Raw genomic sequence first — 16,977 nt, forward strand, 5'->3', positions numbered from 1 at the left:
ACAAAACACTTCGATTTCGATATTGAAACCTCATAAAAATACTATATTAGATCATTAGAAAATGAATGGAAAGGAAAATTGCTACTGTGCAGCGTTAGTCAGATATGAGTACATCCCCCCCCACTGATTAATGTGTACTGACTAATCTTACCTTTCCTCCGGTAAACAACCAGTGTCTACATCTACAGACTCAAAGCCAAAGTCCAACTCTTCGTCCCTCATTTCCTTCCTTGAGTTTATTTCTGTAGGTCCGCTGTCCTTATCATTGTCTACATGCAGCCAGTCATCCTGAGAAGATGTTACAGCGAAAGCAAGGGACATATCAACCTCTGCTTCCAGGACTTTTTCAATGTCCGCCTGCTCCAATCCCGACTTTGCAGCATTCTCTGAGTCATCTGTTACAACAGGTTTTTCTGTAAAGGTCCATCCTTTAATGATTTCATCCAATGCCTTCTCAGTATCTTCAACAGAGTCTACCTGAGTAAAGTCCTCTTCTCCCATTGCTTCTAGCATTCCCTGTTCCAACTCTGATGCAGCAGCAACATCTCCTGCTTGGGCTGTGGATTCAGAGATCAGACTTGAATCCAACGATGTTGAGCCTTCTTTAGTTTCTGATGCAGCAGCAACATCTTCTCCTTCAACAGGGACTTCTGTAATCACACCTGAATCCAATGATGTTGAGCCTTCCTTCATATCTTTGCTAGTTGCAGATGTGTCCTCTAGGTTTCTCTGAGATAATTCCATTTCCATGGGGAATGCAGTGTCTAAAGGTGGTGGGCTATCTGAATAAGTCCCACTTAGACGTTTCTTGGCCCGTGGCAATGGCACAGGCAAGCTTGACTGTTCATTCTGTTGGACTGACCCAAGACAAGTGTTGTCGGTCACTTTGTCTTCCTGGCAGGAAAGTGGTGAACCAGAGATCGTAGTGTCATCTGGAAACGAACCACTGAGACGTTTCTTTACTCTTGGTTTCGGTACAGGCAAGATTGAAGCTCCTGATGTCTTCTCAGAACTATGACCATCCTCTACGGTCAACCTGCTTCTCCTCAACTTTACAGGAGCATCCTCTACCGTAGATGTAGAAGATTGATCACCCAGAGGAGAGGGGACACCTTTGCTGTTTTGCACCATTGACCATTCTTTAGTTGTTAAGGATGAAGGACGCCCTTTCCTTTCCTTAACTTCTCCATGAGAAACTTTATACATGCTTGCCATAGCTGTAAAGTCGTCTGTGAATGAGCCACTGAGACGTTTCCTCTCAGGAGGCTTTGGGATATGAAGGCTTGTTTGTCTGCCCATTTCTGTTTCTGCTATATTTGATGCATCCTGGGGTTTGTGACAAGATGCGGTAATGCTTGTATCAACAGATGTGTCATCAGCAATATTTGACTGCTTCATTTCTTCCATTGTTTTGTCGATCTGGACGGGTTTTACAGACTCCTTGTCAGTTTCAATTTTGCCAGATTTGCTTGAGGTCATTTTCTTGCTGCGTTTCGGAAGACGTATCTTCTTGATAATGGAGAGGGAAGCAGTTTGCTTAGCACAACATTTCTCTGGCTCTTGCTTTGGTGTGATGCTCTCAATTTTCTTTGGAGAAGAGGCCTGGACAGTTGTATTGCTGTCTTTCTCGGGTGATCCCGGGACAGAAGAGGTTTGCTTTGTGTCCTTTGAGCAGATCATTTCTGTGCCTGTCTGTAGAGAGGCACTCCCAACAAAAGCTTCAACAGCACATGGAGCACCAGAGATACTCTCACAAGGTAGAGAAGAAACTGGATCCGTAGTTTTCAAAGAACAACTGACTTGGACTTTCAAATGTTGTTGGTCATTAGTTCTTCGAACAGATGTGTCTCTAGTTACACTTCCTTTTCTCCTCGGAGGCTTTACAGGTGGCAAACTGCTATCTCTCCTTTTCACACGAGGAGGTGCAACAACGTCAATAGATTGCACTGATTTCGTTTCTTCTTTCTGCTTATTGTCACCTGGGTTTGGTGCATCTTGAGCATGACCATTTAGAGCTACACCAAGAGCAGTGCTAGTGTCTTGTGTGTTTAGGTTGCAAAATGGATCAGTTAGAGGTTGTATCTCATCAGTAGCATCTTTCCTTTCAGACTGGACTGGAACAACCGCAGGGAGGGGCTTGACTGACAAACTATCAGATTTATGTTTGCGGTCTGGTGTCAAACTTTCCTTCCGTCTGAGTGGTCGTATTGGTTTTGTTTCTTCTTTTTGATCAATCATTTTCTTTTGAGGGTCTGGAACTTTTCTCTTTGGTTTTCTGCCTCGCTGGGGGACAGCAAAGTCAGCTTTTGGTCCAATTGGACTTATGTTCTGAGCACCTGCAGGTTTGTCCATGAGCATCTCCTTGTTAACATTTGCATCTGTCAATGACTCATTTAATGTAGGCTGCTGGGAAATGGCAGAAACTCCTTCCGTATTTGTTTGTTGAGGTCTTAAAGAAAAGAAAGGAAAAGCTTCAGAAATTGCTGTTTTTATATTGTCATAGTTGTACCGTGCACCTCATTTGCAACCAGTTAATCCAAACCAAACCAGAAAGACAGCATCCTAATCTTATTAGGCATTGCAAAGCAAAACACTGTCTGTCATTGTAAATATTCAGCTTTACTTGTGTATATGCACACTGCTATTGAAAGAACCAAGCGGTACATAAAGGACATAAAGACAACACCTACGAACAACGCAACAAAAAAGGAAAAATTACCTTTCCACATCACATTGCCAATCTTTACTGCCATCCCAAATAGCTGACCATAAAAATGTCCAATTTCCAAAGGAGTAAGTGCTCATAAGCAGAACAAGAGACAATGTTATCACCAAAAATGCAGTACATGTACACTACCACACCGTGCAACCAAACACTTAAATGGGTCATTGAACCCCAGCACTCACCCTTTATCCAGCTGTGGAGAAGTTGACACTGTCCTAACCTCATCTTGTTCTGTCTCAGACTGGTGCCTTTCTAACAAACTTTCATAGGATACAGGTGTTTCATCAGAGTCCTGCCCTGTGAGTGATCTCTCCTTTGTATGATCAAGACAGGCCTCTTGTACTTGCTCACCATCTTCCTTTGATATGTTAGAGATATCTGCTTCAGTCAGTGGTGGCCATTTCTTCATGTTTACACAAACTGAAATCCCCTCATCACTTTCACTGGTAGGAGGTGATGGCGACGCTGATTGATCACCAAGTGCCAAGTCCAACATGTAAGGCTCAGCAATTGTGAGATATTCAGTGTTATGTTGTGGGGGAACGTCTTCAAACTGGTTCTCTATCTTTTGAAGGGCAGTAGTGTTGTCCACAGAATGCGTTGAAAACTCATCTGAAGGGGTCACTGTCTTGTCTCTCAGATCCATAGAAAAGACCGCCTTCGGTTGGTGCTCCACTTCAGCTAGAGCGGAGCTAGATGGCCCCAAAATGGATGCTACTGTTTCATAACTGGGAGACATGGATATTGGAGTAAGTGAGTAAAACCTGGAACCATGTTGCTAATTATATAAACCAGTAAGTATCGGATAAGTAGAATGAATACCCATGCAAATGTAGTCCAAATTAATATTAACCAAAACTTTGGACTCTGCTCTTAAAAATACAATGAGCTTAATGTATGTTTATTGGGCCGTGAAATGTTGGGTTACCAATGATTTATGCACACTATGATGCATGCTGCACACTGTTAATTTCAGAGCAGTCCTTAACTTACCCTTTGTGGAAAACACCCGCAATAACATTTACTATTCCTGAAGACTCTTCTTTTTTTGCTGACAAAGAGGATTGTGTCTGTTTTTTTGTAACTGTTTCCTCCGCCTCCAATACTTCCCAATCCAAGACTCCTGCTGGGACTGATGGGTCCAATGTTCTTTTCCTTGTCTGGGATTTCTCTGCAACAATCCTTTCTATGTGTGATTTGCTGAGGACCCAGATACATCGGATATTAAAGAGTGATCCAGAGAAGTCATGAAAGCAGAACGATAAAAGATGTGATGAAATACAGACTTCACAGAGATACAGGAATGTATCATGCACTGTTTTGAGTCAGTAGAGTAATGGTTTATTGGTCCAAACAGTCCATGTGAGGCAAGCACTAAAACTGACCTCTTTCACAGCAAACAATGCAAGAGCACTGGGCCCTTCTACTTACCCATTCTCTACACACAGGTCTATGCTTTGCTTTGCACTGCCTTTGAATTTCTCCTCTGTCATGAAAGCAAACATATTCAAATACACTCAACAAGATAGGACAAAACGAAGAATGTGACCTCAAAATGCACACTGAATGTCTCACCATCTGCAAGTTCTGTGCTGGGGAGGTTAAAAGATGTAGAGGGAACACCAGCAGTTCTTGGGTCCTTGAGATGCGATTGAGTTGACTGTCCATTAGGCAATTCATGTGATGTAACCATTTCTGTACAACAAGGGACTGGCATAGTCATTGTTTCCTTCTCTGTTGGATTCAGTTGGGAAATGCTGGGGAGCCCAGGGATTCTGGTTAAATGTGGACATGATGGGACAATTGCTACCATGTTCTTCGATTCATCTGGCTGATTGTTTTCTTTGGATTGACTTTTTGCAATGACTAACTGCTTCTCTTTCTGCAGCTTCTCAAACAATGGCTTGCTGTGTGTTGTCTTAGTTTGTATATTTGTAAATTGCAAGTAACTAAGCGTCCTTGCTGATGGAAAGCCTGGGATACATGAAACACATGGTGCAGATGTGTATAAACTGACCATGTTTGGTGGTATGTTTGCAACTTGAGCAGAAGGAAAACCACACGCTCTGGCCTCTTTAGGGCAGGAGGTCACTAATGTCACCATGGCTTTCATGTTGTAGGAATTTAGCTCGTCCTGTCCAGCAAGTGACATCATCATCATCGGTGCCCTCTTCTCCCAAAGCTTTATCAATATTGGTTTTGTTTCAGTTAGCCACCCTGTGTTTGGCTGTGTAGTTATGGATGCAAACCCTTTGAGACTTGAAGCACTAGAGCAGCTAAGTACACAACTTATCATATTGGGTTCCATCTTGGATTTGGTTTGAGGTGCAGAGGGGAAGCCAGGGATTCTGGATGCTTCTGGGCAAGATGGTGCTAAGGCAAACATTGTCTTTGCAGTTACTCCATCTTGATTCGGACTGTGCATCACAAAAACAGGGTTCTTTGGTGGTTTATCACACAATGCATGTGGATTAGGAGGCCATTGTAATTTTGAGGCCCCTACAAAGGATGCAAATCCAGGGAGATTAGATACTCTGTTGCAAATAGGTACAAGACTCAGCATATTGTATTGAGAGAAAGATGGGAAGCCTGGAATCTTTGATGTTACTGGGCAAGAAGGAACCATAGCATACATGTTGTTGGGTTTGTCAACATGAATTGGTGAGATGTTAATCCTTTGAATGTTCTTTTGTGCTCTTTGCATCAATGAACCCAGTTCGGCACCCCATCCTTCTTCCTTGTGATCTTCAACTGATGGAAATCCAGGTATGCTAGACACTTGGGGGCACAAGGGAAGGAGGTTGACTTCATTTAGTCCATAATACACCATTTTTGGATTAGGAATAGATGGGAAACCAGGGATACTTGACACTTTAGGACAGGATGGTACACACAAAACCATATTCTTCATTATCTTTCTGCTCTCATTTGGAGTGTCAAATATGACCCTCTTCTTTGGTAACCTCTTCAGCAATGACCCCTTTTCTGCTACCCATCCAACACTCATATCCACATTAACTGAAGAAAATCCAGGAATCTTGGAGGCTTGTGAGCACAATGTAAAAAGGCTAATGATATTTGGTTCATTATACACAGTTCCGTAATTTGGATTAGAAGGAAATCCTGGCACCTGTGCCTCTCTTGGACAGGATGGTACAAGAGAAACCATTTCTTTCATTGATTTCTTTTGAACATCACATTTGTCAATCAATAACACCTGCTTTTCTTTTAAACCTGGTTCAAATACTGGTTTCCTGCTCACTATCCAATCTTTTGAAGTATGAGATGATGGAAATTCGGTTATTTGTGACACTTGTGAGCATGAGCTCAAAAGGCTGACCATATTTGTCATGTCAACAACATCAATCATCCTTGGTTTAGGGACAGAGGGAAAGCCAGGGATGAGTGATTCTCTTGGGCAACTTTGTACAAGACACACAACTCCTTTCATGTCTTTGTCCCTTTTATCATCCAGTAGTAACACAGAATCCTGTTTCATTTGCTTCTCCCATAATGGCAGATAAACAGTGTTCCAATCTTTACTGTCAGCGTTCTGTATTGAAGGAAAACCAGCCATACTTGAGGTAGCCGGGCAAGATGGAAGGAGATTGACCCTGCTAAATCCTTTATAGCTTACTGTAGGTCCCCGAGCAGAAGGAAAACCAGGGATACTAGCTGCTTTTGGACAAGTTGGGGCTAAAGCCGACATGGCCCTCAAGTCTTCATTGTAAGGTCTCTCTTCAATCATGGCTGTATTCATTTTTGAATATCGTTCCACTAAAGGTTTGTGATCTGTAGCCCAGGTTTTGCTCAAATGTTCCTTTAATGATGGAACTCCTTCAATACAAGACGTTTTGGGGCAAGAACTTAAAAGACTCATCATATCTGATCGATGATGTGCTATAGTAGGTTGTGGAATTGAAGGGATGACTGGTATGCAAGAATCTTCAGGGTAAGTATCCTCCATATTTGGTCCATGGAAAACTAAACTGTTTTGTGGTGCAGATGGAAACCCAGGATTCTTGGCCTCTCTGGGACAAGAGGGTAGCATTAACATCATTCCCTTTGTGTTCTTTGTATCATCCTTTGATGCATTTGGCCTGAATATTACATTCGTTTTTGATTGTTTCTCCCAGATTGGCTTTGGATTGATGAGCCAGTGTTTCTCTTTTACAGGCAATTTAGACGGCATGCCAGCAATCTTTGTCACACTGGGACAGATTTCGAATAAAGCGGACTGGTGGTATTCAGTTTCAGTCTTCACGTGAGATGGCACAAATTGTATCGTTGGGCAAGAAAACAATTGTTCTTCCATTGCCTTATCTTTTGATGGAGTCTCCAAAGTAGACTCTCTGTTCAGCTGGATTTGATCTATGATTGATCTTTGATTAAGTGTCTTCATTTCATTACCAGTGTCTAACATCAGTGAAGAGACACTGACCTTTTCTTTTACCATTTTCATTTCTGTCTCTGAGGCTTTTCTAGTAACATCTGAAGTCACCTTTGGTAGCTCCTCCCATAATATGATCTTGTTTGTAGAGCATTTTACTGTAGTGGACTTTGGTAGCTCTTCCCACAGTATAGTCCTGTGTGTTGGATGTTTTTGTGACTGCTGTTCATCATTATTTGTTTCTGTTTGGGATGGTGGTTCTTCTGCTCCAGCAACAATTGGGCATGATGGCTGTAGAGAACCCAAGTTTTCATGTCTGAAGAGAAGGTAAAATAAGGGTCAAAGTGCGTTGTTGGAAGATGCCAAATAATAATGATAATGTACAAGAGCCTTTCTTTAAGCTATATTGTAATTCTACATTAATTTATCACAACACAATGCAAGCCTGGTACAGTGTACCTCAATGAACTATTTAGAAAGATACATCTATGTTACACATGATAGCAATGATGGAAATAAAACTGTATATTACTTCTCATCATCATGCTTAAGACAAATAATCAACTCAAGCATCAAGCATGCAATTTCAACAAATGATAATCACTCCAAACAGCCAGTATTAAAACAACCGTTCACTAGAGCTAATAAAGCTGCACTGCAAACAAAACATCATGCCACAGCATTTGTTTGTGTTGAATCAACTACTACATTTAACAGCCACTGCAGTAAAGCCAGCATTAGTACAACTTCCTTCAACAATAGTACTCTTTACAGTACACCCCTCTCAAACTTGGACTTGATCAACAAGTAAAGTATATTAAAAAGTTTCTGAAAGTCAATATTGAACTGTCTTTCCGTGGAAATAATTTTTGTTTTTTTATTAAATTAGGATTTTGGATCTTGCTATACATCTCTGGGATAACTTAGTTTTTACCTCCCAAGTTATGTAGAACATCGTTCTAACATGTAAAACTGCTCAAATAATAAAGAACTATCAAATGTTTTAATAATAAGTCGTGATTTTGCTGACTTATATTTCGATTTACTGGATTTACAAACTGATTGGCACTTGTGTTTTACTGCTATTATAGTTCACTTGTAGTTGTTGGCAAAACATTTAGCTAACTAGCAATAGTGCTACGACGCAACTGTGAACTGCAACAAAGCCTACCTCATCCAACACACCCTTGATCGACAGTGTCATAAGGTGTAGAAATGACGTTCAATGACTCCAACAAAGTTTTATGTAGAGTATTTTACTCTTCTAAGGGCATGATACTATGACCCTTCATGCTCACTACAGCAGTTTCTGCTACTTTGCCCTTCTCATACATTAATAATGTTTATTCTTGATTATGCTTTTGACCTCTCGGGCTTAAACAATGACAAGAAACAAGAGGAAAATCCTATGAACCACAAAATTACTACAAAGTATGACACTCAACAAATGCAAATATCGCAGTCAGATTGTGTTGAGACAAAGCCAATGCATTACTGTGCTAATGCATCACATCATGGCATCACAGTGCAAGCCAAGGCAACCCACCTCTTCCTAACACTCAAGATTAGTGGCATGTCAGGAAACGAGTGCCACATTCTGCAATGCAGATTTCTGAAAAGAGATTCGAAAAAGGCAAATGTTTCAAAAAACCCGCTGACATTACAGAGAGAACTCCAACTTCAAATCTCCAACTCACTCACCCTTTTTCTAGAACAGCTATTTCTTCTTCTTCCTTAATCGGTATCCAAAAGCCCCGTTCATCTTTATGTCCCTCCAAAACTGAGCAAACATCAGATTTTATTTTCTTTGTCTCAAGATCTAATCTAGTTGGACTGGCATCATCCCATAATATATTACTCCCATTAACTATGGAGGATTGCTGGTACACTTGAATTTCTGAATTTGATGCTGGTAAATCCTCAACAATGGCCTTGATGGGACAGGTTGATGACTCTATCTCCATTCTTTGCTGTTGCTTCAGTGAAAGCTGACAGGTCGTGACGGTTGTCCTCTCCTTCAAACTTATCTTAGTTCCTGGCCAACCCTGTTCTGAATGATGCACATGTGTTGATGGTACCCCAAGAACAGATGCTTTCTTTGGGCAAGATGGCACAATATTTACCATATTTGGAAGCCGGTCTACGCCAGGTGATGGAACTGCTGTGAAGCCAGAACTGAGAGACATTTTTGGAAGAGGACGTTTAAGAGGAACACTTGCCATTATTAAATCTTTATTAGAAATATCCGTGGTGTAAAAATCACCTGCCGTCTTAATTGTCACCACGGGCCATCCCACTACTTTAGAATCAGAAATAATTGAAACTCTTGAGGGGAAACCAATGATACGTGACTGCTGTGGGCAACATGACAGCAACTGTAACATGTCTGGAGGTTTTCCCACAATGGCATCAACAGTTTTGGGTCGTTGAGCGGATGGAAACCCAGGGTTCAGGGCTTGTCGTGGACATGATGGAAGCATACTCAGCATTATTACTTTGTCCTTATATGACATTTCTGTGACAGGTGAATCTTGGTGGACAATTCCATGCCGTCTATTGAATGTGTTTTCCAAAACCACATCCTTATCCATGTACCAGCCATCAGAGTCCTTTTCAATATTCCTTGCAGGCAGACCTGGAATGTTACTGTGTTTTGGAAAAGTGGCTAAGGACTTTAACATACTGAGAGCCTGTTTCCTCACAACTTTCCCTGGTCTCTTTAAAGCCTTTGAGGGAATCCCAGGAATACATGAATATTTCGGACAGGGTGGCAACATTGATACCATAATTCTTAACAACGCCTTCTCTTTGAAATGCATTTTATGGTCATGTATTACCGACAGTCTTCCTGGCTTCTTTAATTGCTTTTCCCAAATTGGGCTTTTGTCTACACTCCATTCTACCTCACTGGGCAATCGAGAGGGTATTCCACATACTCTTGAATGTCTTGGATATGTGGGTAGCAGATTTATCATATTTGGTATATCTGCCAACACCTGACATGGTACTGATGGAAATCCTGGTAAAGAGGCTGTCTGTGGGCAAGAGGGCAATATTGTTACCATATTTATGATTGTGTCTCTATCAGAGTAGAACATATTAACAGTCTGTAAATTTAACATTGCTGCAGACCTCTTCTTAGGGAGTAGCAGTGGCTTACTTTCCATAAGCCACCCTAATGTTTTGCCGGCGTCGCTGATTGGCATTCCAGGAATTCTAGATTCCTTTGTACAACTAGGCAATAAATCCACCATAGTTCTACCATCTGCTAATGTCAGAGCAGAGGGGAACCCACGGATCCTAGCATGCTCAGGGCAAGAGGGTAATATTGCACTCATACTTTGAGTAGTGCTCTTATCAAAACACAAAACTGAATTCAGAATGTGCGCTTCCTTTTTGATAAATGGATTCTCCCACTGTAAACCTTTAGAAACAAACCATTCATCGCAAGTGTACAAACCACATTTTTGTCCAGTTTTTGAAGGCCAACCAGGGACTCCACTTTGTATGGGACATGAAGGCATTACATTAACCATACTAGGTTCTTGTCGTGGAGCAGAGGGTAAGCCAAAGACATTGGCTTTTTGTGGGCAGCTTCTCAACATAGCTACCATATCTTTAGGAATTCCTTTCGTTATCCACGGCACTATGTAAGTTGAGGTTATCTTCTCTGGTCTGTTGTAAACGATTTGTTTCATTGCATGCCAATCTTTGTTCTCACAATTGTTTTTTTGATCTCGAGATGGCATACCAACAGTTTGTGTCTGTTTAGGGCATATAGGTGCAAGGTTGACAATATTTGGAAACAACTTCTTGGGTGCTGTGGGCATACCTACAAGGCAAGTTCTCGAAGGGCATGAGGGTAACATTGCCACTGAACTGAACTTTTCTCTTTTGTCCTGAGCAGCCCATAGGGAACTGCCTGTAATAAAGACTTCACCTTTACTCAAGGGCTTCTCAATCAAAATGAGTTTGGGTACATCCAAAGTCTTCCCTTGATCACTTAAAGGCTCTTTAGAGGGTAAACCAATGACTCTGGTTTTTCTTGGGCAAGTAGACAAACAATCTGCCATACTAGGTGCAAATAGAACAGCAGATACACTGGGTTCCTTTCTTGGCACAGAGGGGAAACCAGGGATGGTTTCGTTCCAGGGACAAGATGGTGACATATTTACCATACGTTTAAAATGTTCTTTATCCTCATGTGACTTTCCGTGAACCAGAACAGTATAACCTCTCAATGGTCTGCCTAAAATGAATTCCCTCAAAACATGCCATGTGTCATTATATCCCATAGATCTGTGTTCACTTGGCATACCTACAATCATTGACTGCTCTGGGCATGTTGAGAGAAGACTAGTCATACTTGGAGTATTTGAAACATTTTGCAGAAGTGCAGATGGAAACCCTGGGACACTGGCCCTGCTACAACATGTGGGCAACATGGACACCATGGCTTTAGTATCACCACATGACATTGGTAAAATAAATGCTTCTTTTATCTGCAATGGTTTCTTCCATAGAGAACATATGTCCCAAACCATATCTTCATATCTAGTCGCTGATCCAGCAGCAGCTAAACCTGGAATGCTGCTTATTCTGGGACATGTAGGTAAAAGGCAAGTCATATTTGGCTCACATTTCAAAGCAGATGGGAATCCAGGAATACTTGCAGACCTGGGGCAGGTGGGAGTTAAGTCCACCATATTTGCAATCCCTGCACAACCCCCATAAAAGGAACTAACATAATCTGAAGACAGGGGTGTAGGAAGTCTTTTTCTGGGTAACTCCTGAAACAATAACCCACAATCAGCAGGCCAAGTAATAGCTTGAGACTGATGAGCAGACGGCATGCCAGGAATCTTAGAATATTTTGGGCAGCTTGAGTGTAACTTAATCATACTTGCCATTGTTCCTTCAATCTGAACTTCAGGTTGATTAGGGGTCAGAGAATGAGGAATTGAAAACCCTGTTTTACACAACGGACCAACTTCCACCTTAGATATGTACACACACTTTTCCTCTACACTTACAACAGAGCTTGGTACCACAGATCCCTTTGTAACCCAGCTTTCTTTTTCAGACACAGGTCTTTCATTGGTAGACACATCATTTTCAGTTCTGCTATTTTCCATACAATGTTCTGGATCCAAACCATGTGCATCAAAGCTTTTTTTTGAGGATGATGCCAAATCCACTTTTTTGTTTGAATAAATTGTCTGTTGTGGCCTGCTGTGCTGACACTTTGTCTGAAACAGTCCTGTTGCAGATAGTGTTCTTTTCCATGACAGTTATTGGAACAGAAGGGCTTTTTTTTTGAGTGTTTCTTTTTGGCTTCTTTTTTTTTTGGTTTTTTACAATGGAGCAGTCTCCAGACTGAACATCAGGTGTTTTGTCCATCACCATTGGCGGAGAATCAGAACTGGCATCTCTGAGAACAGATGACTCTGAGGCAGACATTCTCTCATTTCTGAAGGAATAAAGTATACCAAAGATTGATGTCAAATGGCTGGAGTTATTTAAAAAGGTTTGCAAAATGTATGAAGGAAACCTCAGTTTTTTTCATCATTATATACTTTTGCATTGCAACTGTTATATTCAACTGAGATGCATGTTCAAGACAACACAATGGGTATTTAACTTACCCCAAATCCATAGTTACAGCTTCTTTTTTAAGTGTCACTTCTAGTGCTTGTGTGTCAGAGGTTGCAGCCATTTTAGGGATGTGTAACAAAGGTCCCTGGAGTGATCTGGAAGTAGGTTGGGGGTTGGTAGGAGAAAACGGTAAATGTTTAACCGGCGCTGGTTGGGCAATTGGATTCCCTAACTTAATGGACATCTTGGACTTCTTGTGACTTCTTGGGTTACCCAAGATCTCCTTGACTGAAGCAGATGAGTTATCTTGAGGATCAGGGTTTTGCTTAGGTGCAGTAAGGGAGGGAGGGACTGTTGGCTGGTTTTGGGGTAATTTCATTGTTGGCCTTGATTCAGTTTGATCCATCTTTGTTTTTGGCATCTCAAAATAGTGAAGCCCTGGGGTTACAGGCGATCTGGGGCTATCTGGCAGTAGTGAAGCCATGCTTTCAGGTCTGAGGAACAAACAAATGAAGATCATAGTTATGTTGATACGCCATCGGGAAGGTCCCCACGGCAGTAATGCAGTCCATATCCAGGCCATATTCACAGATTTCCACTGAAGCGTACGAGCAAGTGAGCAAAGTGACAGTGAACTACAAAAATATGTTGCAGTCACGAACCAACACGTTTTTTGTGACAAATCCCAGAAGGAATGACCAGGTTTTGCTAAGCAGCAGTCTTTTAAAAGTTTTGATATAAGAAATGTTTCTATCTCTATCTGTTAGACTGGTAAGACATTTGTTTTTATGTTGACATTTTTAGCTATTAGCTTAGCATAGCCCTAATTCAAGTTTTTGAGGTTAATGGAGTTAACTTCTATTCAACATAACAGAGTTCTCTAGGTAACGTCTCTTGAGTTGGAAACAAACTTCTTTGTAAGATTCCCAGAATTGTTTTCAAACCAAACAAATGATGAGTGTGTTTGTTTGTGGGATTAAGTATCTTAAGCCAAAACTGCAAATCCAAGCCCGACCAATTAAAGGCAAATGCATGCCAACACATGCTACACTAGATTAGCTACCTGTTTCAGATTCTATTTTTGCTAATTTTGTTAAAATGGAGCTCAATTTGCATTTTACAATCTATTATCTTTATCTTTTACCTATGTACTGTATCTTTGTGGCTCTAAAACAGCAAATTGTTTACTTCGGATCCACCATTTTTTCACTGTCCCAGTAACATTCAAATAATGTAGAAGCTTTTGAACTATTGCTTACTGTGCATGCTTCCACTTTAAACAAAACTGCCAACACAAATCTGTAAACCCTTTCCCAGTACTGGGAGTCATTTCATTAATTTATTGGAAAATAGCTTAACTTTAATCCCATCATTTACTGTCTCCTCAAGCTCCCAATATTTAGTTTGCACAATCTCTTATTTATACTCTTTGGGTTCATATTGGGTATAAACCTTAGGGAAAAATACAGGTCTGCTTTGACAGTCCCAGGTACCATCCCTCGCGGTACCAAGAATTTTGTGCTTGACTTTAATTATGATGTAGGTTGTAGACCATATTTACCTAAAATTACTGGAATGAATCAGCACAAATAATCTCTAACCTCATTGGCAATTATGCCAAGCCAAGCTCAACCTCAGATTCAGACGAAGAGCATAAAAAGCTTGCAACTTTATCTTCTACATAGAACCACAATAGCCACCGTTTAAATGCAGTTAATACTTTCGTTTGTGTAGGGCCCAGCAAAATCAACCCATGTTTGTCAAAAACAACTACATCTCTCAACAAATTCATTCAGTGCATATCTCCTATATTCTCACTTTCCAAATGTAAGTATGGACAAATATCGTAAACCACAATATCACATTCACTGTGCAAAAAGTAAGTTGTTAGCAATAACATAGATGCAGTGCAATTAACGTTAGATAGAAATCATATTACTAAAGGAAAAATCTACCCCAAAAGCTCTACATATACATTACATAGCGGCAATCTGCTTTGCATTTCCAAGCATATTTGTTTTTACGACAATGCACTTCTCCAGGATCAATACAATGAATGCAGAACAGCTGCCAGACAAGACAAAGAAAAGTCTCATGGATCAGAGGAATGGCACCTGTCGTTTAGTTAAACTTCACACATTGGAATTAATAAATGTTGTGCACTGTCGGAAGGAAACAACCAGTCAAAGGATTTTACAACCGATATTTACGGGGGTTGTTGTGTTTCTGAACATATATAAGAAAATCACCAACTGAAACTCCACATATCCTTCCACTATTTACTAACCTGTACAGTCAGTGAAATGATTTCAATGAGGCACTACATGGTGAAGGCCTTCAGTACATTTCCATGTTATAACTTGAAATCTCTCAGGTTGGCTACCCAGTGTCTGGTCCTGGAGTTTAGCTTCCTAATAAAATTTAAAGAGGCCCTATTCTGCTCTATTGGGGTTTTCCCTCTCCTGTAGTGTGTTCTATAGGTTGTTGTGCATGTGAATGATCTGAAAATCCCTGTGTTCCCTCCAGAGGAAGTCCGTCCCACACACTCCCCCCCCCCTGCCAGAAACGCCTCTATTGGACTCCTTTGTTTACTTCCATAACATAGTGACATCACTATGCAACAGCCACTCTTCTATTGGCAAGCGCTCCAACACATTGACGTGATTGGCTAAGGGGCGGGACATCTCTAAGCGATTGACCAATCACAAAAGAGCCAGCCAGCTAACCAATCAGAGCAGACTGGGCTCTGGTTTCAGACAGAGGGTGAAAAGAGGTGCTGCAGCACAGGCAGTATGAGAAAAATAAAGAGCTTTCTGAACATTAAAGCATGGAGACATGTCCCAGGAGAGACACTACATACTGATATACACCTGAACAATTGCATATTACGGCCCCTTCAACCTTAATATTGTGGCTCTTTGGGTTTCACAAAATGTTAGATATTTTCTGATAAATAATTTTGAAAAGATCTGAACTGTTGGATAAAACAATGCCAAATTGAAATACTCCTACTAGCCTTTTCAATACCTTTTTAACCCTATCCCAATGTTGTTACTTACATATGCAACTCGTAACAAACATCCAACATCACCCATTTTGTGTTGGAGTACCTGAGGGTGGATTATTCCTTTACAGCCATGCAAAACACACCAAATATTAAAGAAACTCCAAACTCGATAAAAAGCAACCATATACCATACCAAGAAGCAAATATGAACTCACCCTGCTGATGCCTTAACAACCTCGATTCCAATTTGTGCGTCTCTTTTCCACTCTGAAGCCCTGGACGACTCTGTCCTAAAGCTGGGCGGCACTCTGGAATCAGGGGCTGAACCACATAATGGAATTTTTGTTCAAGTTAAAAAGCTGTGCGGTCATTGAATATAGTCACTAATTATACTCAATGTGTGTTCACGCTCACTTGTAGGTGTTGTAGAGTTCTCTTCTTCGTTTAACGTGCTCAACTGTCTTTTGAATTCTGAAACGAAAGAAAATTATCAAAGGGAGTATACATGATAAGCTTGATGTTTAAATGCGACCATGTTGTGTTCATTTTGTTCTGCTTTATTGACTAAAACCAGCAGGGGGAGACTGTGCTCATATTTGTGAGGTTTAGTCACTCAGTGTTGCATCCTTTTGGATTCTGTACCTGCATCTTGGTCACTGTGGGAAGGGATGGCAGTTTGGGAAATATGTGGCTGAGAAGGAAGAGGAGGAGGAGGAGGCCCAAAGGTTACAAGAGCAGAAGGAGGACTGAGGGACGGTAAGGGTGTCTCTACTACAGGGGGTCTCCAGGACGGAAAAAATACAGAGTCTCCCTGGTGACTCTGCTCCGAAGAATGACCAGTGTGCAGAGGAAGTGAAGCTGACAGAGAAGAAAAATGGGAAAGAGGAAGAGAGAAAAGAGGGAATAGAAGATGTAATATAAATGACACATACAGTAACTAAAGTATATTTAGCAAAATAAGTTCAGCAAGCATATTCTTCTGTGTTGGATCTCACAGCAGTCACTTAGCTCAGTGCGTAACTAGCAAAGAGACGAGAACAGGTAGTGCAGAATATGGAAAAAAGGGAAGCAGCACAAAGGGAAACGCATGGGATGGGGATGGATGAAAATGTGGACACAGGACTTTTGCTAAGCCCTCTCCAATAAAGTGTAACATAAAAAGGATTTCTCATGTACAAAGAAAGGTGATACAATATTATGAATAAGCTCCTTTCAGAAAATAATGGTGTTCTTAAATCCAGAGATTTGATCCTTGACGTT

General features: G+C 41.0%; 2 protein-coding genes across 5 annotated transcripts in view; both read right to left on the reverse strand.

Moving 5' to 3' along the window:
- The window catches only part of ehbp1l1a (EH domain binding protein 1-like 1a), a 44,916-nt gene that overhangs the window by 6,434 nt on the left and 21,505 nt on the right, over positions 1–16,977 (reverse strand). For 2 of the 3 annotated variants that reach the window (XM_063900408.1, XM_063900407.1), the window contains 3 exons: positions 16,132–16,188; positions 15,933–16,038; positions 152–2,449 (listed from right to left, as the gene is read on the reverse strand). In XM_063900408.1, the coding sequence (XP_063756478.1) occupies positions 152–2,449; positions 15,933–16,038; positions 16,132–16,188 (2,461 nt within the window). Of the gene's footprint in view, positions 1–151; positions 2,450–15,932; positions 16,039–16,131; positions 16,189–16,359; positions 16,576–16,977 lie in introns of all 3 variants that reach the window. The other variant, XM_063900406.1, reaches the window with a different exon arrangement.
- Positions 2,426–7,219, reverse strand: LOC134875769 (uncharacterized). Of its 2 annotated transcripts, XM_063900410.1 has the most exons (5): positions 4,301–7,219; positions 4,157–4,211; positions 3,719–3,925; positions 3,077–3,453; positions 2,442–2,985 (listed from the first exon to the last, which is right to left on the reverse strand). In XM_063900410.1, the coding sequence occupies exons 1-5, from the start codon at positions 7,185–7,187 to the stop codon at positions 2,978–2,980; spliced, it is 3,534 nt and encodes a 1,177-aa protein (XP_063756480.1). In that variant the 5' UTR covers positions 7,188–7,219; the 3' UTR covers positions 2,442–2,977. The 2 variants fall into 2 exon arrangements, with proteins under 2 accessions (XP_063756479.1, XP_063756480.1); XM_063900409.1 differs by having other exon boundaries at positions 2,426–3,453.

The sequence above is a fragment of the Eleginops maclovinus genome, chromosome 14, assembly GCF_036324505.1.
Source record: "Eleginops maclovinus isolate JMC-PN-2008 ecotype Puerto Natales chromosome 14, JC_Emac_rtc_rv5, whole genome shotgun sequence".
NCBI lineage: Eukaryota > Metazoa > Chordata > Actinopteri > Perciformes > Eleginopidae > Eleginops > Eleginops maclovinus.

Coding starts and splice junctions, on each gene's coding strand:
- LOC134875769 (XM_063900409.1), bottom strand. CDS start 7,187: ATGAAAATGGTAAAAGAAAAGGTCAGTGTCTCTTCACTGATGTTAGAC. Junction 4,212..4,300: donor CAGCACAGAACTTGCAGATG/GTGAGACATTCA, acceptor CTTTCATGACAG/AGGAGAAATTCAAAGGCAGT. Junction 3,926..4,156: donor GACCTGTGTGTAGAGAATGG/GTAAGTAGAAGG, acceptor CTGGGTCCTCAG/CAAATCACACATAGAAAGGA.